At 42.0% G+C, this 22318-nt stretch overlaps 1 protein-coding gene and 1 long non-coding RNA gene across 10 annotated transcripts in view; one reads left to right on the forward strand and one right to left on the reverse strand.

Moving 5' to 3' along the window:
* LOC142775957 (uncharacterized) overlaps positions 1-9390 on the reverse strand; it is a 68014-nt gene extending 58624 nt beyond the window's left edge. The window contains exons 1-2 of the long non-coding RNA XR_012887180.1: positions 9236-9390; positions 5562-5653 (exon numbers count right to left, since the gene is read on the reverse strand). This is a non-coding gene — a long non-coding RNA (uncharacterized LOC142775957). The remainder of the gene's footprint in view (positions 1-5561; positions 5654-9235) is intronic.
* On the forward strand, positions 125-4315 carry LOC142761769 (uncharacterized). 9 transcript variants are annotated; one of them, XM_075878568.1, is made up of 11 exons: positions 138-461; positions 523-626; positions 752-1157; positions 1273-1362; positions 1953-1988; positions 2049-2084; positions 2154-2186; positions 2250-2288; positions 2371-2402; positions 3781-4000; positions 4073-4315. In XM_075878568.1, the coding sequence occupies exons 3-11, from the start codon at positions 959-961 to the stop codon at positions 4198-4200; spliced, it is 813 nt and encodes a 270-aa protein (XP_075734683.1). In that variant the 5' UTR covers positions 138-461; positions 523-626; positions 752-958; the 3' UTR covers positions 4201-4315. The 9 variants fall into 9 exon arrangements, with proteins under 9 accessions (XP_075734687.1, XP_075734679.1, XP_075734680.1 ...); XM_075878572.1 differs by lacking the exons at positions 3781-4000; positions 4073-4315 and adding an exon at positions 2805-3659 and having other exon boundaries at positions 125-461; XM_075878564.1 differs by having other exon boundaries at positions 136-461; positions 2049-2186.
* Positions 9391-22318: the final 12928 nt, after the last annotated feature.

Raw genomic sequence — 22318 nt, forward strand, 5'->3', positions numbered from 1 at the left:
TGAGGCTGCACCTGCACTTGCTCGACCGGCGCTGCACGCTCACTGCACCGCTTGGCACCGCTTTTTCTGCACCTGCACTTTTCTGAACTAGTGCAAGCCAAATCGAAGATTCCTTAAATTCAGGCCAGGCCAAGCAGTTTTGGCTTGGTTGGTTGAGCTGAGCGAAGCCGGGCCAAGCTGAGTACAATCCACTTTGTGTCAGGCCCGCGTTACCCACGTGCGCGCTGAGCCCGTTGACTGTCATATTTGGTTCGATATAATGTTCGCGCTAGTTCGCTTTCTAGATAGTGACCATGCACATGACACTCGTAGATATGTTGTGCGAGTGGAGGATATCCATGATTTTCATCCGAAGCACGAGACGGATTTCGATGGCAAGGCAGTGTATGTCGTTCACTGGGAGGATGAAGCAAACGGTGACGACACGGGTGAATATAAAGCCCAGATACTTCGACTTGGCGGTAAGTGCATCCATCTACCCTGATCTACGCGTTAGTCTAATATCCACACTTGCACTTTCAGCCACAGAGAAAGAAGCTCGGGAATCGCCAAAAAGAATTCCGATCCCTAAAATTGCAGTTGAGGAAGGCTCGGACGTTGAAGGAGCTGTGACCAAGAAGGCCACTGTAAGTGCGCACTTGTTCATTCGCAAATCTTTTTTTTTTTAGGTGTTTCTCTTTTTTTTCGAATCTATTAAGGAAGTGCGAATTATTTTAAGATATTGGGAGTATGTCTAATCCAAAATTTGCAGGCTGCAAGAATGAAAAAAACAGCTGTCAACCGAACTGCAGCAAAAAAAGACCGGTACGAGCAGATCTTGAAAAAGCAGATGAGCCACGCTCTCCGACAGAACTCGGAACAAACTGTGAGCGTGTATTAACTATATAATACCCGATTTCCTTAAACTTCTTTTCTTCTTTTCACTGTGAAAAAGCTTCAGTGAAGCAAAAAAAAAAAAATGTTTACGCAGCAAAAAACGCGACTGAGTTCATCATCAAGCTCGGATGACTCTCTCGTGTCCAGCTCAGAAGTAACAGAAGAGAAGAAAAAAACCAAATTTTGGAAAAAGAGATGCAAGGAGCTGCGGCAAGACAACATCTTCTTGCAAGAACAAGTTAGCTCACAGCAGGTGCTGTTAAACTCAAAATTTCTGAGGTGTAAGTACAATAATTATATATTGATTTTAGTTCTTAAAATGAGAAAGTTTTTTTATATGTTGATGACAACCTGTTAATTTCATAGCTAGTGAGCATTTCTTGAATATTTTGACAGTTGAAGACCTGCAGCACAGCAAAGAGGCTGACGTTGAGAGCTGCACTGTACAAGCTAGAAAGGAGACAGCAAAGGCCACAAGCAACCTAGGTGCATATTCATTTTTGTTATTAAATTTAGTGTTATTAGTTTCATACTACATAGAATTGACAATCATCTGTAGCATATAGCATAAGAGCACTTCTTGAGCTAGAGTACTTAAAGCAGTATTCCCTTCTCATGTAATGGATCAAGATGCATAATCGGTTACTTCATAATCACTAATTATTTTTCAGATTTACTTAAAGCACTTTGCAGTATACTATTTGCAGTCCAGTGAGTCAACAAAGCTTGTTCCTGCTGGGAAAGAATTCAAAGGATCATGCATGTTTGATGACTTTTGCCTTGAGACTTGCTAGGAAATGCAATGTTGCACTTCCTTAGCAAATGACATTTGACACAATGAAACACACAAGTAACCAGGATGTTCATGTATTGCTTCCATCACTGCATGAATTGTATGTGCAATAGTATTAAATATAAAATTAGCAAGTTTTGTAAATTGGTGTACTATGCACACAGATCTGATTTTTTTGCATGCATAAATGAAGTAAAATGATGCATGCCAAAAATTGCAAGAGGCTAGATTATTTTCTCAATACAGCCTTTGTAACTGATTTTAAAATTGCAAAAAAATGCAGTAAAGTCCATTCAAGAGACTGTGCCTGGGTCACCGAGTAAGTTGGAGGATGTTTGTCTATTCCTGTGAGATCTAAATTTTGGCTTTTTCACACCAGATGCTGGCAGTCTACACTCACGAAGTGCCATTGATGGTAAGGCTTTAGGTTTATTTCTATTGTATTGCTTACGTGTAATTATAACAATGCAAAATATTTATGCAGACTTCATAGAGGAACCTCCCACTTCGATGACTGGTGAGTTACAGGCTTATGTGTAGTATTTGTGTAAACATTTAGCTTTGCTCCTTGTGTTTCCAGCATGTGCAGCAAAAGAATCTGATGACCTGCCTAGTCCAAGTAGGCTTTTTTACTTGTGTGCTTCTATTGTAGGAAACTACTGAATTTCCATGTTTCACAAATTTGCAACATCTTTTTTCAGGGAAATGTTTTTCATATTTAGAAGATGGCTCTGTGAGTATATATTTTGCACTTTACCTGTGAAGTTCAAGCACACAATGAAATTAGCATAATGTTGCATTCTTTGAACATGATTGATGCAAATGGTCAAAAAGTAAATAATTTCAAATCTATACTGTAGATGCCAACATAAATTGTAGCATGTTATATGTTCACACCAGCAACTATGGTAGCTTGAATTAAATGTGTTTACATTCAGTAAATTGAGTGATTGCATCCCAACTAATTGTCACTTCATTACATTATACTTACATCTAGCTTCACAGCACTGATTTAGTTACAGCACTCATTTGTAATCTTAGTGACCATGATTTACTATTATCTTTGTGCACACAGCCTCTTTTCTAATATAATACTCCTATTGAGGACAGAACACACTATATTCAAAATTTGCAGATCCCTTCACATTGACATCCCGTATAATCATGTGATTTTGGGACATGAAACCCATGATATTATTATAAGCCGTGTGAAACAAACTGCCTGCCGAACAGCTCAGAGGTGCCTCCACAATAACGATGTGCAGCTACTTGGCATGTTGCCAATGACAGTGGTGCAAAACAGCAGCAGTTGTTGGTAAGTTTGTGAAATCTTCTGCAGTACATGTTACATTTTAGCTTCTAGAAAGTACAGGTGGCTTGTATACTTGCCCTTGTCAATTTCGGTAGCTAGATATATTACCAATACCACAGATAATTTGGACATTTAGAAACACTATATGAGGTGGCAAAAGCATGTGCATATCCGAATACAAATCGAATAGTGGCCCTGCGAATATTTTAATTCGTGAATTGAATATGTGCTCTTCAAATTCTCAAATACTGAAAGTCGGCAACACCTACATTATGGAACATGTAATAATTACATATGCCCTAAATTGTAGTATGCATTAATCATCATATATAGGTTGACATCTGGTGTGTATGTCTGCTAACAAAAAATTAAATACAGGGCTACCAAAAATATTGTTTAAAGTACCTGTATCTAGACCGCTGCTGTCTTTTTGCCAAAGTGGCGCGAAAATGCCTCCTCTCTCACGTGAATATCCGATAGCGTGCGGTGGCAAAGCCAAGGAGCATTTCAAATCTCTTACATAGTCCGGTGCTCACCAGCTGGTAAGCATACAATAAACTGCAGTGATGCAAGGCTGCCCCCCCCCCTTCCCCACACAACCTGTTTCACAAGTCAAGTAAACAAAAAAAGAAACCATGCTCATTACCACATTCAGAAAAAAATTATATTGCACAAAAACTTGTAATAATAAAATTTTTGCTATTCAATATTTGTACGCCTGCTAAGTTGAACTTCTTTGTCAGCCAATAATAATTACAGGAACAAGATGTTGCATCGCTCTCTTCCTTGATATTTACAGTTTCATCTTCAAAAGGGCATCTGCCTGACGCCTATTCAGGCAAAAAGAATTCTGTCTCACAAGAAGGCAAGGCTGGTGGTGAAGGAAACGGCACAAGCCATATGGTCCCAGAAAGGGCTAGCGTCACGCAGTGTTAAAGGTGGCGTAGCTCCAGGAAGAAGGAACCTCGGCGAGGTTGCAAAGCCTGCGCTGACACCTGAAAAGGTCGCGGTTCTGGAAGGTTGGTCTGCTGTGTATATGTGCTAAATCTATCCTGAGAAGTGCACGTAACATGTCACCTGTTCTTTTACAGAAACACTCAACCATTGGTCGCATGTGACAGGCGCCGACTCGTCCATTGCAGCCCGAAACTTGACCAGCATACTAACTGAAAAAATTCAGGATTGCATCAAGGCAGAGCGACGAAAACCTCCACAGTAAATGTACTGCGAAATGCATTCAATCCATAGATAACCCAACGAAGACCAAAGACTAGGGCTGTGCAATGTTTTTTCTGCATTAATAAATAGAATCGTCTCATATACACTCAACATAAGTCCTTTGGAGTCTTTCATGTGCTTAGAATGCTCATTTGCACGTTCAAAGTTAAGAACATCTCAACTGGGAATGCGTTCTAACTGGTCCCAGTTGTCAACTGGGAATGCATTCTCAACTGGTCCCAGTTGCCAACTGGGAATAGGTTCCCAACTGGTCCCAGTTGCCAACTGGGAATAGATTCCCAACTGGGAATAGATTCCCAACTGGGAAAAATTCCCAACTGGAAAAGTGTTCCTTAAACCAGTTCAACTGGGACCAGTTGAAACCAGTTAGATTCCCAGTTACAGATTTTCACCTGGGGTGCCAGGAGCGTTCGTGTCCTAGTTGTGAGGCTGACCACATCAGAGCCTGATACTGCCTCAAAGTTTTGCTCCACAGAGCGAAAACCGGCTGCTTGCCTGCTCTACACAGACGTGGCGGTGGCTGTACTGGTCTAGACAGTGATGCCTAAGAAAGGTGAAAGTTGGTTTTTCATGCATTGATATACACGCAATAAAACATAAATTCTTTGTACCAAAATTTGAAGGTGAATTATGAAACAATTATTCAGAACATGCCTAGAATCGATTCAGTCAATAGTCCTGTATCTTTTGAATAAGGTTTATAACCAAGCAAAATCTCAACAAACATTTCCCATTTGGGCCTGCTAGAGGAAAAAAAGGACCATTTCCAGCTAGAGTATTGAACCAGAAATTTTTCCACATTGAAATGGGACATTTTTTATTTTAGCATATTGTGCAATTTTTCTATTAAATTGGGTAAATAGAGTAAATAACTTCTATAGAATTAGAGCAAATAAAACTTGGCACAATTACAAGTTTTTATAAAACAGCAGAATAATCAAATATGTTAGTTCTGTTTCTTAACTGCAGCAATATTTCTTCTAAAGGAACTTGTTCAAATTAGACATGACTCCAATTAATGTGATTCTGTAGATCTCTATGCCAATTTAAAAAGGCAAAGACCAATAAATTATTAACTCTATATTTTTTTTTTCAATACCTGTCCACGGAGTTCAATCTCATCTATTCTGGACCAAATTGTCAGGGCGTTGACAGAATGGCAATTCTTGTATTGGAAACGCGCCATATGGGACAGAATCATAAAAATTTCGGGTGGAAGGAAGTAATTGTGGATGTCATATTCATGATGCATTACTACACTTTACCAAGAGCACTGAGAGAGGACAGTAGAAGATATAAAAAGCATGTTTTTCCAAAAACCTTAGAACTCGTTTCACTCACTCATTCCCGTCAATGGACCAGCAGCCCAAGACTTCTGCTCATAAAGTGGGACAGCATGGGCTCCACGGCACAACTTGAATGCCTAGCTTGTACTGAAAGCAAATAACGTATTCACAAATAGAGTTCTTCTTGATACGACAAGGCACTGTTCGCGCTTTGATACTGAAAATAAAACAACAGAGAGACAGACCCTCAATGAATTACAATATGCAGTGATTATCAGGTTCACCTGAGGTCAAGGAATTAAAAAACCTAGGGCTGTTAACAGGAAATTGAACATCAGTAAGTTTATTCTTCAGGGCCCCACTAAATTAGGCATGCATGGATGCAGGTATAGGTGTGCGCAGCCACAGATGTAGACCAGTTCATGAGAATTTTCTATTGGCAATAAAAAAGGCACAAGCCCAATGTGCCACAGTCATTGAAAACTTGAATGGAACAGTATGAAGACAAGGGAAAGAATAATAAGCAGTTGGTAATGTTGGTATCAAAAGCAGGAGAGATGCTAAAATAAAACAGGGGAGATGCCGAAATAAGCGGTACTTTGTATCTAATGAATACCTTTTTGAGGAATTATAGAAATGAAAAGTGGACATGGAGAGGCTCAATGTAAAAGCGAAAAATAAAACAGATTTAACTATGTGTGACGATCATGCCCAGGCATCATGCAGAACAAAAGAGTAATTGGCATGATGAAGCATAGTGATCACAGTTTACTGAGGATGACCTTACGAAAACATGCAAAAAAAAATACAACAGAACAGGTTAACACAGTTACAGTGAGGGTAAAACAAAGGGAATTTAGGAATGCTCTCAAGGACACAAACAGTGCTTTCAAACAAGAAGGAAGTATGAAGGAAATGAGGAGAACATAATTAAACCGATTTTGGAAGCAGAAAGTGAAATGGAAGGTAAAACAAAACAAGAAGTGAGCAACCTTTCTTTAAAACAGAAGGCACTCTATAAAAAAACAAAGAAGACAAAGGCATATATTACATCATTAGGCTGAAGATAAGTTTTCGAACTATCAAAGCTTGTCAAGAACAAAAAACTGTGTTATACAGATTCGTTTTAAAACTTGAGAAGGATGGTCATCCAATCTTGATTGAAATCCAAGTCGATTGGAACAATGCAGTTCCACAGGTAGCTACTGATGAGGTTAATAAGGATGCATGCAACAAATAACGTACAGGAGAGTTACTGGAGATGCGACCTCATAACAATTGATTTGATTAAAGATTGAGGGGATTCATAATAAAGATTTATTGTGACTCTGCATGCCATGTATTGAAGTGTACCAGTGAGCTAGAAAAACAAGATAACAGTAATACATACACAAGAAAAAAAAGTTTCTTCTCATCCTGTTTCAAATATTTGCAAAGTTAAAGTCAAACAAAACAAAAAAAACATTCTGAGCTGAAAAGGGTTCTCTTCAAGAGATCACTGGAATTCGAAAATCTGCTGCTTGCATATACTACAAAATTATACCGCGTTCGACTCAACAGAGTTACCAGCAGTCGTCAACAGAGATACCAGCGGGCGTCAAAAAACATATGAAGCATATGTGAATAGCCTTAGCCAACATCTACAATAAAAACAACTTCACAGTTACCCTGCTTCTCCACAAGAAAAGCAATAAAGTTAAATTTGAAAAATGTGTCATATTAGCCCAATGAACCACTGGTATCCTGTCAACAAAGAAATAAGATCCATACGTCTACATCTATCGATAACATCAAATCGACATTCCCATAATGTGCCATCTTGATAGTTTAGAGAGCCTACGTATTATCAGGATCGTATGCACTTCTCTCTTAGACAAAAAGTAGACGTCGCAAATGATGTCACATAAACGTGCTCTCAACATCAGAGGCATCGCAGAACTTTCTGCCTTTCAGAACCGTTTTAGTTGACGTTTAGAATGATAAATATATAATGGCACGTAAAATCTAGCAAGTGCTCGAACATAAATGGACATGTAGCATTCGATCATGCGTAATGCATACACTTACATGCGCGAGGAGATAAAGCGTGCGAATCACTATAAAATTGACATGCGCGTGGCATGCTGCCGTACATGATAGCGGGAAATTACGCAGCCCGAAGATGCTTTCTAGTGTGAAGCACTTTAGGGGCCTGGGCGGTCGTCGCTTGGTGTAATGCAAGCAAAACCATATCAAAAATAGGAAATATGAAGCAAGTAAGAAACAGAAATAGAAAAGGAAGAAATAGGAAGAAAAACATAAAGGGCAAGAAAAATAGATTTAAAAATAGAGGGGAAATAAAGGCAGAACAAACTGAAAAAAGAAAAAAAAAGAAAGAGGAGAACAGGAAGCTCAAGAGAAACAAAGCAGGCTTATTCCCTGCCCCACACTTCTTTCAGGCATGCTGCATGTACAGTTTTGTGTGCTAAACTTACACAAGGCATCAATGCCATAAGGCTAGCTTTAACGGCTACTGACACAAAGTTTCGGGGCCGAGATAGCGTGCGGGGTCGATTCTCGTGAACATTCGTATATCAACAGGAAATATAGCAGGTAGTTTAAATTAATTTTGAAGTTTGCGTGAGCGACCGACTCCATAACGGCATAGACATCCTCGGAGGGGACCCTGAGGGCACTGCCACCAACTTCGCCCCTTTCCCCCCTTGAAAGGGAACCCTGCGTACACCTATGGTTTAAACACAAACTTGTGATAGTCTCAGCACAGCTACATAATGTAGGACAAACCTGCATATGTGGAATCAATTTCAATTAGGTTTAAAAAAAACAAACTGAGATGCTGTGTTAATTCTTGTGCTTCGTGTTGTTGACCTCGCATTGCAATCTGGTAGCCTCCGATCCGATGTGACCATTATCAGCTAATAGATAGTGGATGGAACTACTGTTCGAATGTTAACTCTGATATCTAAACTAAAAAAAAAACAATAAAAATGTTTTCCCAAGTCGGAAAGTGTTACTTTTCGAGTAATCACTGTCCCTTTTCGATGCAGTTTAGTGCGAAAAATTCTGCATTTGCAGCGTTTTAAATGTCTTCATATTAATGTTCAGTTATAAATGTACGCGGGCGCTACTAATCTTAATTACAAAGAAAAAAAAACGAATCTGTAGAAAGTTTTCTCCGAGAGAAACGAAATCGCATTGTAATCATAATTGTCTTGTAATATGCATAAATGTCTAGCATTTGTCTATATTAACATGAACATAGTACACATCCGTTTGCCAGTTTTTCTCTTTTTTTTTTTGATAGGCTGCAAAACGATAGCAGCAGATATGCGGTAAAAGTTACTCATCTAGGGGTGGGAAAAACCCTACAGGCCGGATGGGAGTCCTAGAACTGAGGCAAGGCACAGTGGTGGCGGTTTTCTAGATGAGAATTCATTGGCGTCTTGCTAGGAGTAGACGCCGGAGAACCGCTAGCTATTAGTGAAGGTCTTTGGAAAACACGTTTTAAAAGTAATAAACGTTTACGGAAGAAGTGTGGCAGCTTGGGCTAGTTGGTATGGCATGACGATAGTTATAGCGCGAGAACAAAACGACGACACAGAGACAAGAAGGCGTGATTCGTGTCCTTCTTGTCTCTGTGTCGTCGTTTCGTTTTCGCGCTATAACTATCGTTTACGGAAGGCCGCGACTCGCAAACGACTTTCACCGTGCTTCGCAAAGTGTACATACCGGACAGATGACTTGCAGAACTAGCGCAAATAGAACTTGACAAGCATGGTGGTACAAGCAAGAAAACCGTACGATGTGATATTTCCGTTTGGGAAGTTTCAGACTAGCGCATTTTGGAACAGGCGCGTCGCATGTACTGCCAACGTCTCCTAGATTTCTGGTGCCTGCCGGATTATCGGCGGTCACTTGGAAAAAGCGGTTGTCAGAACTACAGTGGTGGCGCTACTCAAGTAGGTGTGTCTTTATAAAGGTTCTTACGTTTTTGAAGCTTATATGTAACAAAAATTACGTAAAAAAGTCATAGAAGGCGTAAACGTAAATATAATTTAATCTACGCAAGTGACGCTGTCATTTAGCAAGCAACTTTTTTTAACACAGGGCAATCTCTAAAATTAGTAGCAAACGCCAAAATTGCCGATCTCAAAGGCCAAGTACAAAATCCCTTATTCCTACGTAGGCAGTGCTGCCAAAGATGACTGGCGTTTCGTGCTCAATTGGCAGGCACAGCAACTCTAGGAGGCGTTGATTCTGCGTACTTGTGCCACGTGTGCCGCGAGGATCAGTTTATAACATTAATACAACAAACACAACGGCATGCACTGAAAGGCTTGAAAAAAATTTTGTCGACGTTGTACACAACTTTAAACAATATTAACAAAACTGAATATTCATTTAGTTTTCTTGAAAACTAGGCCACCACGTCTGTAATCACTCATTAAAAACAGGCAACAATAAAAACAACAAAAATTTTCGAGCAATAATAAGTACAAAATATCAATAAAAATTTTTTTAAGTTCAGAGTTATTATAAAAGTAACACTCAATTTTATGTATTGGTTGTTTGTACTTTGTGAACATGAAAATTTGGCAGCTACAAAACATCAAAGTTTGTCCACATTGCTAATAATGCATTCGCTAATATTATTGTATGGGCGTCATTGCTTAGCAGAAATCTATGTCTTAAACCGGCAAACTTTGTGTCACTAGTATGTTTTTTGACATAAATTGACAACAAAAATATTGCCTAACATCACTTGACCATGCAATGGTGGTTTCGTTTCTGTGGTTTAAAAGGCGTTGCGGCGAAAGTTGCTAAGAGCATGATCGCGTTCTTTGGACATCGACGACGTCTAACGAACTTGGGATAAATTTTCCCGACGCTGCAAGACGTATGATTCCTTTTCATGGAACTAGAAGGTTGATCAAACTGCAGCGAAAACTTTTATCCCTAGTTAGCCCAGCGGTATCTTCAAGCAGACGACAGACATCACTGCTTGTTTGCGACAATGATGGCAGTGGGGCGAGTTCTGCATTTGTTACCTGCATGTGCCACGCGTGTTTTTGTAGCGATTGCCTCCCACTTACATTCAAAGTGAGGTGGATGCATTGTTTATGCACAGACGCTCGTACATTTGGGAAGTCATTGAAGAGTGCTGGTGTTTTCGGTTTCGCATTCAGCAGTGAAAGCGAAACCAGTCGGTATTTCACTAGTGGCGGGTTTTTGGAATTTCCAAAACGCCGATGCGCTGTTCGCAGGGGGTACTTTCATCCTCCTGTGTTAACTGAGCACCTACCTTATCTGATGAAATAAATGAGTAAATAAATATATATTTATCTTTAACTACTGCCATAAATAATGCCATAGGCGGCGAGTAAAGGTGTCGCAGAACCCTTATTGTAGGTATTTTCGGACACGTTTCTTGAAGCGCCATGCGGATATAAAAGCTTCGCGAAGAATAGGAAGGCGGATAACTCGTGTTTCCACACTAGCGACAGCTGACAGCACACTCAGCAGGCAGAAAGGGGGATGCCGGGAGATGCAAGGGAGCTTTTATACTTACTCTTTTCTTGGAATATATCTCCAAGTTGTATAGTTGACACGACAGGTGGTTGGGCCCGAGGGACATTATTCTGGGGGAAATGGGACGTGAATCGGCACCATATTTGTTCATGGGTTGTGAGTGGCAAATGTCATTACGGAATTTACAGAAGAGGATAACTGTACGGCATCAACAAACCTTCCTGGCAAGCATTTTGTTCACGGCGGGCTCAATAGACATATTCGAGAGAAGACAACCGCACGGCGATATCTTTTATGCTTGAGTGCTCCCCCAAACCTAATAAATTAGCGCCCCTTCGCACATTCGGTTGCCCATCGGGCAAGACGTTTCGTATATGCGTGTGATGGGCCAGAATCGGGGAAAGGGGTACGATCTGTAGCATATTATCTCTGTAGTCTGTACCTATTATTTTCTTTTGTCATGTTAAAAGTGCCATACTCTGCATTATCTCATTATCTCATTTACCCGTAGTTATCTCATTTATCTCATTATCTTTATCATTATCTCATTAAATTATCTCAGTATCACATTTACCCCCCATTATCTCATTTACCCGTAAACCAGCTTTCGCTCTTTCCTTACAACATCAGTAACAACAGATTGGCTAGAAACACAGGGTATAAGTATCTAGGCGTACACCTCACACAAAATCTTTCCTGGTCAACCGTATAACTACCATTTCTGCTAATGCTTCAAGATCATTGGGATATCTTCGTCGCAACCTAAAATCCGCTACTCCTCACGTACGTAAACAGGCCTAGCAAACATTTGTCCGGTTTCAGTTAGAGTACGCATCATCCATTTGGTCACCTCACCAAAATATTTAATACAGGAGTTAGAAGCTATTCAGAACAGGGCTTGTCGTTTTATCACGTGGAATTATAACAACGTGCTTAGTGTAGCCCAGCTAAAGCTCGAACTTTCACTCCATTCATTAGCAATTCGTCATGACATGGCGCTTTTGTCTCTCTCAAATTTCATAAATATGCCTATGCCACTCGATCACCGCTAGCGCAATTACAACTTTTTTCTCACTTATCGCACAGGTTGCACAATGACCTCAGCTACACCCGCCTCTACGGCACCACTAATGCTTTTAACTACTCGTCACTCCCGCGTGCCGTACGACCGTGGAGAGAGAGAGAGAGAGAGAGAACAAACTTTATTGAAGAATTAAACTTACGTGACTAATCCCGGGTGGAGCCCTCTTGTAGAGCCCCACTGGCCACAGCGGCTCGCCGGGCCTGGTCTAGGCCGTCATGCTCGCCGGGCCTCGTTCCCCCCCAGGCCGTCATGCCCTGGGCACCAAGTGACGCCATGTGCCTCCATCAACATGGACCCCAAAATATCAGTGACGCACCTTGGAAGTGTGCCTCTAAGGTATAAGCGACATGCAGCTTCTGAGTCTGTCAAAATATACGCTGAGCGCCCCCTTCTTTCGGCTTCTCTGATTGCCAAGGCTATGGCTGCTGCCTCTGCGGTTGCACTTGATCTGGTGCGTAGGGACGCGCAGGCCACGACTTTGCTTTGGTTAGTCACTGCCAATGCATATGCTTGTTTTCTGGAGCCTTGTGGTGGCGCGGGATAAAGACTGACGTCGGTAAAGTAAGCGTCTGGATCGCTACTTCTCTGCAGGAGTTTTCGTGCTCGCGCTTGACGGCGCTTTTTGTTGTAGAGCGGGTGCATGTTTTCTGGAACTGGTTCCACGATTATTTGATCACGTATTTGCTTGGGTACAATGACTGTCTCATCGCCACAATATTGAGGGGTGAGAGGGTATCCCAGCCTCTGTAGCAGTGTTCTTCCCTGGAGCGTAGTGGTGAGTCGTTCTCGCTGTGCGATTAGCGTGGCGGCGGCCAATTCTTTATACGTATTATGCATGCAGAGTCCCATGAGTTTTTTTGTGCTTGTGCTGTTCGGAAGTCGCAATGCTGCTTTGTACGCAATTCTGATGAGTCTGTCAATCTGCTCTATTTCGGGCTTGCGTGTTGATTGAAAGGGAAGAGCGAACGTGACTCGGCTGAGAACGAAGGCATGTACAAGGCGTACCGTGTCGGCCTCTGTCATCCCATCATTACTTCGTGCAATTCTAGCTATAAGGGATGCAATACTCTTTACGGTGTGTTTGAGTTTGCCTATTGCAGTCTTTACGCTGTTGTTTTCTTGCACGTGCATGCCTAATATTCGAGCTAATGGGGTCCTGTTGATGATCTGTCCGGCAATTTCTAGCTGCAGCGCGGGTGCACGGTTGGACCGAGTAAGTGGGGGTCTTATTTGCAAATATTCCGATTTGCTAGGTGCGCACGACATGCCTGCAGCAGTGAGGTAGCTTTGAATTATTTTTATAGCGGTTTGCAGTACATCTTGTCGTTCTCCATAGGAGCCCTTTGTTGCCCATAGCGTAATATCGTCCGCGTAAAAGGCACAGCCCAGGTTTGGTACAGTCTCCAGCTGGAGGACTAGTTTCCGGAGGCCGATATTGAATAAAAATGGAGACAAGATGGAGCCCTGAGGTGTGCCTTTCAGTGGGAGGTCGTATGGTGATGATTTAATTGGTACCAGCTATGTCAATCTGCGCCTTGCGATTTCCAAGAAAATCAGAGGCATAGTTGAATATGCGTTGTCCGCATCCTATGGCTGCAAGACCGTCTAGTATGGTAGAGTGCGCAATATTATCAAATGCTTTTTCGATGTCGAGTGCAACGAGTAGATTGTTGAGACTACCTGGCGCTGGGTTAAGCACTTCCTCTTTGAGCAGTAAGAAGATATCCTGGGTAGACACTCCTCGCCTAAATCCGTACATAGATGTTGGTAGAAGCCCCCGTTCTTCTGTGTATTGGTCAAGGCGAGTGAGTATAACTTTTTCGAAGAGCTTGCCAATGCATGACGTTAAAGAAATTGGTCGTAGCTGATCAAGGCTTCGCCGTTTGCCTGGTTTAGGTATGAGTACAACCTGTGCCAGTGTCCATTCTGCAGGTATCTTTCCACTCGGTGTCCAGACTTCCTGATTAAAGTGGTCTGTGATGGCTTGTAATGCTTCATCGCTGAGGTTCCGTACCATGGCATTTGTAATGCCATCCAATCCGGGCGCTGTATTTCTTTTAAAGCTTTGAGCCGCTGCATAAACCTCCGCAAAGGTTACGGGGCGTCGAGCTCAGTGTTGGCTTCTCCATTCTATTCTTGACTGGGTGTTGGGCTAACGTTTCGCTTGCGTTCTCCTGTGTAGCGTTGTTTCAGCTCTTCTATTAACTGATCCGGATCACCTTGAAATTCCCCAGCTAGCCGTTGAAGGGTAGCGTTTGTTTCGGTTCTTGTTGCAGAGGGATCCAAAAGACTCCGTAGGATGTTCCACGTCTTTTTCGTGCTTAATGTGCCTTTTAAGGAATCGCAGAAGGTGCGCCAGTTGTTGTTGTAAAGTTCCTTTGAGTATGCGTTTACTTCCTCCGTGATTTTCGCTATACGGAGTCTGAGTTTCTTATTGAGCTTTTGTCGGCGCCACCGTTTCGTGAGGCCTCGACGAGCTTCCCAAAGATGTGTCAAGTGGGTGTCAATGGCAGGTGCGTCGGTAGTTGTTTGATATATCTTGGTGTTCTTGTCATAGAGACCCTTAATGTACGGTGTCCATTGGGCTATAGTTGTTGGCTTGGGCCCGTCTACTTCCTGTTGCTCTCTATATTTAGTCCAGTTAGTCAGTCTGGCTTTTCCGAGCGGGCGTCGCAGTCGAGCTGTTTCATATGTTATTTGCACAATATTGTGATCGCTGCCCAGATTGTCGTCCAGCACACTCCAGCGCATGGTCGCGGCATTGTTGGTTACGGTAAGGTCGGGAGTGGTGTCCCTGTTGACACTGTTTCCTATACGAGTCGGTATGCCCGGTGTCGTGAGGAGTGTGTAGTCGTAGTGCTGTATCGCTTCTAAAAGTCGCGTACCTTTGGGTCTGTCTGCGCTATAACCCCATGTGGTGTGCCAAGCGTTGAAGTCCCCAGTGATGATCAAGCGGTCGCGTGGTTGAAGCTTGTTGTTCAAATAGTGGAAGATATTGCTGAATTCTGCTTTTCTGTCTTGTGGGGGACTGTATATGTTACATATAACCTCCCAAGTAACCACGGATATCCGTTAGGAATACGTCGGGACGTCCGTCTCGGATATTCCGGACATCCATCAGATATCCGCGGACGTACAATGTACGTCCAATGGACATACTGTGAATATACAAAGGTAACAAATTTGTACGTTCGCTCGTCATCCGTCTTGGACAGCCGACACGGACATTAAAAGGACCATCAGGGGATATATTATACATATACACAGGTACATATATGTTCATAATAGATATGTATATTGATTTCTTATTCATTGTGCATAAATAATCTACCCCCTAATGGTCCTTTGAATGTCCATGCGGCCTGTCCGAGGCTGATGTTGAGTGAGCACAAATACCTAGCTATATATATATATGTGTGTGTGTGTGGTAATATCGAGGGTCCTTGAGGTTTTGTGCACTCTCGCAATTGATGCTTGAACGTCTTTCCCAAGAACCCTTTTGCTGCAGATTAAATATCAAAGCGCTAAAATTATTTCTGGTGCAATGCTAAATTAAAACAAGATTCATGGACACAAATAAGGTGACGACTAGGGATCCGGAGTGCCAATTACCAGCTGTTTATTCATGGTATAAGCTGGAAAAAACAATCATGCACAGCGACGTGAAAGAGTACAGCGAACTTTCATGCCACTGTGCATGCTTAGAAGCTTATTTGTTTTCAAGCTTTTACCATCGATAAAACAGAATAACATTTGTTTGGCAAACTTAGGCATCAACTTGCCCAGGAACAAGTGCTAAAGCGTAAGAAGATTGGGCTCACACAATGTCTCAGATGCAATAAAATGTTTATTATCATTAGGTCAAATCATGTACTCTAGTAATAATGAATAAATAAATTAAGCAAACACTAAGTAAATCAAGTACGATGTTCAAGTTAAAGTGTGAACACAATGATGAGAATAGAAGCACAGCTCCACACAATTCTAGCAGTGAAGGTAATACAATGAAAGAAGTTAACTGTGATTATTTCATTTTGTAGTATCAAAATTAAAACTTACAGGGTCATAAAGACACAAGCTTTGGTACAAACAAAAAATGTCAAGAACATTTAGCAAGAAATAAAAAAGGTTTAAGTTAAAAACTGACAAAATCCAGTATGATGCAAAACACCATTCCAATACAATACTGCAGAAAAGGCGACAAATATGACTGTTACAAAAATACAAAAACAAACATGAAATGGGAAATACCAGAAAAATGTATAAGACAAATTCACATCATGGAAAGCACAGGGCTCAATTTCATCACATGCTGAAAATGGATGACATAGTTTTATTGTTTATTAAGTACAATAAACATTAATCATACATAAAACTGTCATTCGCCCAGAAGCATTTTAGAGCTCTACATAGAACAATGCAATGGGACAATTAAGATACCTTTATGACATGGATATCTCTTAAACACTATGAACAGTCCTCACATAGACATCAGTTTTAATTCAAGCACAACCAATACACCTCTTTATCTTTGGAGAATGTGAATGTTTATTGCACAATAGTGGCTGTTTCGTTTCACTGCTAGCACAATATGGTGACCAAATAACTGTCATATTAAAGGGGTAGTGCCACCATTTTTTTCGAAGGACAGTTTACTCTGCCCTACAAATCTCCTGTGTATAGAGATGGCTCGGAGCAAGTGTGAAGTACAGCAAATGCCGAGATAGATTATTTTGGAATTAAAGCCAGAAGGGTGTCTTGAAGGGCCAGTTGATACACGATTTGCATGAGCGCATGACTCAAACTATGTACCTAAGAGACGACAACAATTTATTGTCTTTCCTGTGCTGAGCAAAGCACCAGGAAATACCCAGCACAAGACAAAAAATTTCCGCCATGCATTCACGCGGTGCGAGCCATGCATTCAAGATCGTTAGCAAAGCAGGCGTAAGGCTTTCTCGGCAGCCTATGCGAAAAAGTAAAGTAACGCCAAAGAGCATGCGTGCATAAAGAAGCACAGGACACAGTACGAGGAATGCATTAACAATGTATTACGACATTCCGTTGTCATGTGGCTACACCTATGCTGGACAGACCAGTCAATGTTTGAACGATCACCTGAATGAGCACCCGTTCAATCTCAAGACTTCAACAAGCAGCACCTTAGCAGCCCATTGTTCCTCGTGCAGCTGCACCCAGCTCTTCCATAATTGAAAGATGCTTTCACGATATCGTAACAAGATCGAGTGCGAAATCAACGAAGCCTTCCATATTAGAAAGAAAGGACACGTGTGTCAGTGAGCCTCCACTTGCCCTCCTCGAAAAAGAGAACATGTTTCTGAGCTGTTAACTTTGGACATTTTGACTCGTGAGAGATTCATCTTGCTTTTCATCTTTATGAGCAAGTGTTGTAGTCCTATTTGTTTTTGCAGCTCTATATTTTCCCGTGTAATAAACACACACACAGTTGTTCCTCAGTTACATTGTTCCTCAGTGTTGTGCGGTCATTCTTTCTTCGTCCCAATTTAGTGCCATTTTTTCCTCAGTACTAGTAAAGCCAATTTTTCCAAGGTGCACCTCGCGACATCGACACTAGCTTGACGTTAGGCTACAGTACTAATTCTGGCGACATCATACAGGATACTCGCCTGGCCATGGGAACATCACAATTTCTTGCTCCAGCATGTGAAGAGCTCATATCGCGACTTGAGAGTACAGTAGGAACCAAGACTAGTTTTTAATAACATGTTGTAATTACTTTTTCAGGGAGCACTTACACTTATTTTCTAGAATCAGCAGGGCTTGGCTTAACATTAAACGCAACGGTGGCATAGTGTCTAAGGTACTCAGCTGCTGACCCGCAGGTCGCGGGATAAAATCCCGGCTGTGGCTGCTGCATTTCCGATGGAAGCGGAAATGTACGCCCGTGTGCTCAGATTTGGGGGCACATTAATGAATCCTAGGTGGTCGAAATTTCCGGAGCCCTCCACTACGGTGTCTCTCATAATCATATGGTGGTTTCGGGATGTTAAAGCCCACATATCATTTAACGCAAGAAAACAACAAATTAAAACTTTCATGTAACAACCACTTAAGGGGAACTCCGGCGTTTTTTCGATATTAACTGATTTCAATAAAACTTTAAACATGTGTTTTCATTGGTACCGTGATAATATGTGCCAAATTATGCACCCCAAGTCATTCAGTTTCTTGAAAAACAAATTTTAAAATTAGTAGCCGATTCTGCAATCACACTAGTAAACGCAGGCCACCATGTGCATGTGACGTAAGGGCCTACTCTTTTTGGAAAACCCTGCATTCCCCAGCAGACAGATGCAACGTGCGCTTTCTTCTACGAGGTGACAACGCTAGCACAGTTCAGTTTTGTCAGCTGTATACAGCGTGTTCGTCATCATTGATGTCGGTAAGCTTACAATATTGAGCAACAAGAAAATCGATTCGGGGCATGTCAGATGCTTCACGCGCCAGCGGGTCGAAATCAAAAAGCGATGCTTCTGCGTTGAGATAGTAGCTGCAATCATTGCTGAACTTGTCACTAGTAAGTTCAGACGCTCTGGCACAGCTCGCTTCTGCGTCGATATCGCCAACTTGCTTTTCGCGCATCAGAAGAGGAATGTGAGCTATGTGTGCACCCTAGCAAGCCGTGGCGGGGTGTAGCCGATCTCGTGACGTCATCAGCGACGAATTCTCTAGACGTCATCTGATACTCACCATGGATGACAGAGCAGCTTCCCATTTTGGTCTTTGTTTTGACTTGTCGCTTATTGCTTAATTAAAATTACTGACGAGTACCTGGGCAAAATTAACCACCTTAGCCTTTGCAGGATTGTCAATACTATTTGAAAACAGCATTATCTCAGTATGGTCGAAAATGCACCGGAGTTCCCCTTTAAGAAAACAAAGCATCTCTTCATAGCAAAGCGGTGTGTCAAAAACTGTTGAAGGGTAATCTATCCTAAATGCAATCAATTCTTCTTTTAGTGCCCTCAAGACAGATGAAGCAGTGGAATAGTAACAAATTTTCCGTGCCAGGGTAACCTAGCAACCTTGCGTACATTTCTTAATGGCCAACATTTAACACCAGAAAGCTGTGAAACCACAAAAACATCAATGGTGCCAGAAATAAATGGCTTCTCATACAAGTTTTCTTTTACTTTGAATTCACGGCCAATGATGCAGGGCACCTGCATACCTCTCAATCTTGCAAAACTCTCTACAATAATGACAGAAGAATCTATCATGCAGCAGTTGTTAGGAACCTCTACACTAAGCATGAAGCTATCAAATGTAGCCTGTTTGTACAAGGGTGGTTCACAGGCGTGTAGAAGGGGTACATCTGAATGTTCTTTTGAAAACTTAATTTTGTCAAAATATGGAAGATCAGCTACCTCTCCATCTCGCTCCTTCAAGCGATTGTATAGTTGGGCAAGTGGAGTTCTGTGGCTTTTCAGAAGCCGCTTGAGGAACTGGATATTGTTCTCGAATGGAAATGCACTGAAAGTGTCCAGGGGTCTGTGCTTGCGTACATCATTTCCAAGATGTAATAAGCAGTGAATATTATAGGAAACCTGGTCACTTCCATACAACTGTGCAAAACCTTTTACAAAGTGCTGTAGAAGGGACTCTGCATAATCAAGATGCTGCTGGCACAGGCTGGCATTTGAAAGAATATAAGTTGCACAATGTAGTGCCATGAAGTTCCTGTAAAGAGAAGGAGCTAGAACAGGTCTCAGCACTAGAGGCCCGCTATACAGGAGGAGGAGCCTGAATTCTGTAGCTTTCCAGCGATCAGCTTCAGATAAACTTCTTGGCTTGCGAGCAAATTCTTTCGGCACATATGGTGCTAACAACACATTAAGGTGAGAGAATTGTCGGCGCTTTGCAGGCCCAAGGCGTTATGTCTAAAGGACCACTTAGCCAAGCATTATGCAGCTTTTTCGCAATCCCCAAACACAACAGGTGCATATAGTCCAGTGGTGCAGAGGTCACACAGTCTATGGGCAGTCTTGTTAATACTGATGCGCCCCGGTGATGGTCAGAGTCAATCTGACGCCTGAAAGAATCATCCGTACGCAAAATGGATGACGTAGTAGGGAAGCTGAGTCGACTGTTTCTGTATGTACCCTCAGCTGTGCACTTAGGACACCCAGAATAACCTGTATGTCCTGTAATCTGAAACACAAATGATCGTGCTGGGGCATCCAAAACAAAACACTTCAAAGAAACATCAATTAGGTGCCCATGAAAAATCATTCCTTGGGAAAGAAGCTGTTGCAGGTCACTGACAAGTTTGTTGAGAAACTCATTGGCTGAAGCAGGCTTTCCTGGGCCTGCGAAAATTCCAACTACAAAGGGTGGTATTCTTCGATCTTCACGGATCATGCACTGTATGGGCCACAACTGCATGGTGGAGCTTTTGGAAATTGGCAGCCCGTCAATGTTAAAGGCAAGAGAAACATGACTGCCTTCATAACGTGCTTTTGACAAAGCATTTTTGAGGCTTTTCTGTAGCCCAAAGTGGCAGTAATGTCCCGGTACCATTGAACTGACAACAGGTGCACGCTGTGTATCTCTAGGCGTGGCGAGAAGAGTATGAGCGTCGCTAGGCAGAGATGAAGAATCAAAAGTACTGACCTTGAGAATTTTTAGAAGGGCGGATAAAGCTGTATGAGTAACATTTTCTTTGATGGCCCAACTGCGCAGTGACACAACAAAATCTTTGTGCTTTGACAATGCATCAGTGGAAGATGAACAAACAGGTACCTCCGGGACTCCGCTTACAGGAGAAGGCACATCGCTGAGTTGCATTGGCGAGCCTTCGGGTTCAGTGTGCGATGCTCCCGTGGACAAACAGGGTGAACATTTTGTAGGCGATGTGTCCGTTGAGTCACTTTCGGTGACGCAAGGCGAACTGCCCTCAGGGGGCGCCGAGCTGCAGCAATCCGCCTGAGTAGCTGCTGATGTAGCCGCAGTGTTTTCGTCAGCCACAGGCACGCAAATGCTCGCACACTCACTGGCACAGCATGTGTTACTGCATGCGCGTAGTGTACCACACGCACTACTGCATCGTTCGAAGTTCCCGATTCCTTCAGACGTTGATGGCTGGCTGCCGGCTTGAAATCCGAAATCCCGAAATATTGCCTTTGTTTGCAATGACGCTTTCTTGCGCGTGTAAGACTTTTCCTTCGCTTGCATGCTGGCACCTGCGACGGAAACACATAGTAGTACTCATACGAAGTTCTGAAGTCTTTGACTGTATTCTTAATAAATGAATAAATGTAGCTGTCTTACCTCCGTAGCTGGGGAAGAAAATACAATCGTATCTGCACTGGCCCTTTAAGCACGCCGCCATTATCCACAGGACTAACAGAACAAATCCAGTGGCTTGGCTTGACTGGGCGATGGCTCGCCAAACGAAACTTTTTTTTTCTCCGCTGTTTGGATAGATCACCATCAATATAAACAACGTCGTTAAAGTAGCTTTATAATATTTAACAAATAGGTGGTGTATTACAACCATTTTTGATGATAATTATTATCAAATAACCTAAATTGGAAACGCCATTTTTGTGACTTGTTTCAGTTTTTGAGAGAGACATTTGCGACGCGGCAGCAGTGTCATCGCTAGCAGCGTGTGTATCACCTTCCTCTGTGGTGTATCGCATGTAACTATTACATTTGTCGGGTTGTCGGGTTGCGCTCGCTCCGTGGCATTTATTTACCTAAAGTATTCTTACACGTGATTTGTAATAAACGTTCAGCAGTGAAAAGTTAGTCTATTCAGTGATAGATTGAGTGTATGGTTTCATTGTATATCTTTTGCTATAGTGGTCAACGGGATAAAAAAATTAATTGATTTCATGAAACAATTATTTTTAAAACTGTTGGTCACTTTCGACTGACAAAAACTAGTAAGATAAGTGCACGATATACTACAAGCAATGCACAGTATACAACATAAATTATACGAGCACATATATTTTTAACCCTGACAAAAAGTGCACATGCCTTAAAAAACCCTGAACTAGATGCTATATTTTTTTACGTTTCAAAATAGGATTGATATGTGGGGTTAACGTCCCAAAACCATCATATGATTATGAGAGACGCCTACGTATTGGTGCGTTCCGGAAATTTCTACCACCTGGGGTTCTTTAACGTGACCCAAATCTGAGCAC

The sequence above is a fragment of the Rhipicephalus microplus genome, chromosome X (genome assembly GCF_043290135.1).
Source record: "Rhipicephalus microplus isolate Deutch F79 chromosome X, USDA_Rmic, whole genome shotgun sequence".
Classification (NCBI taxonomy): domain Eukaryota; kingdom Metazoa; phylum Arthropoda; class Arachnida; order Ixodida; family Ixodidae; genus Rhipicephalus; species Rhipicephalus microplus.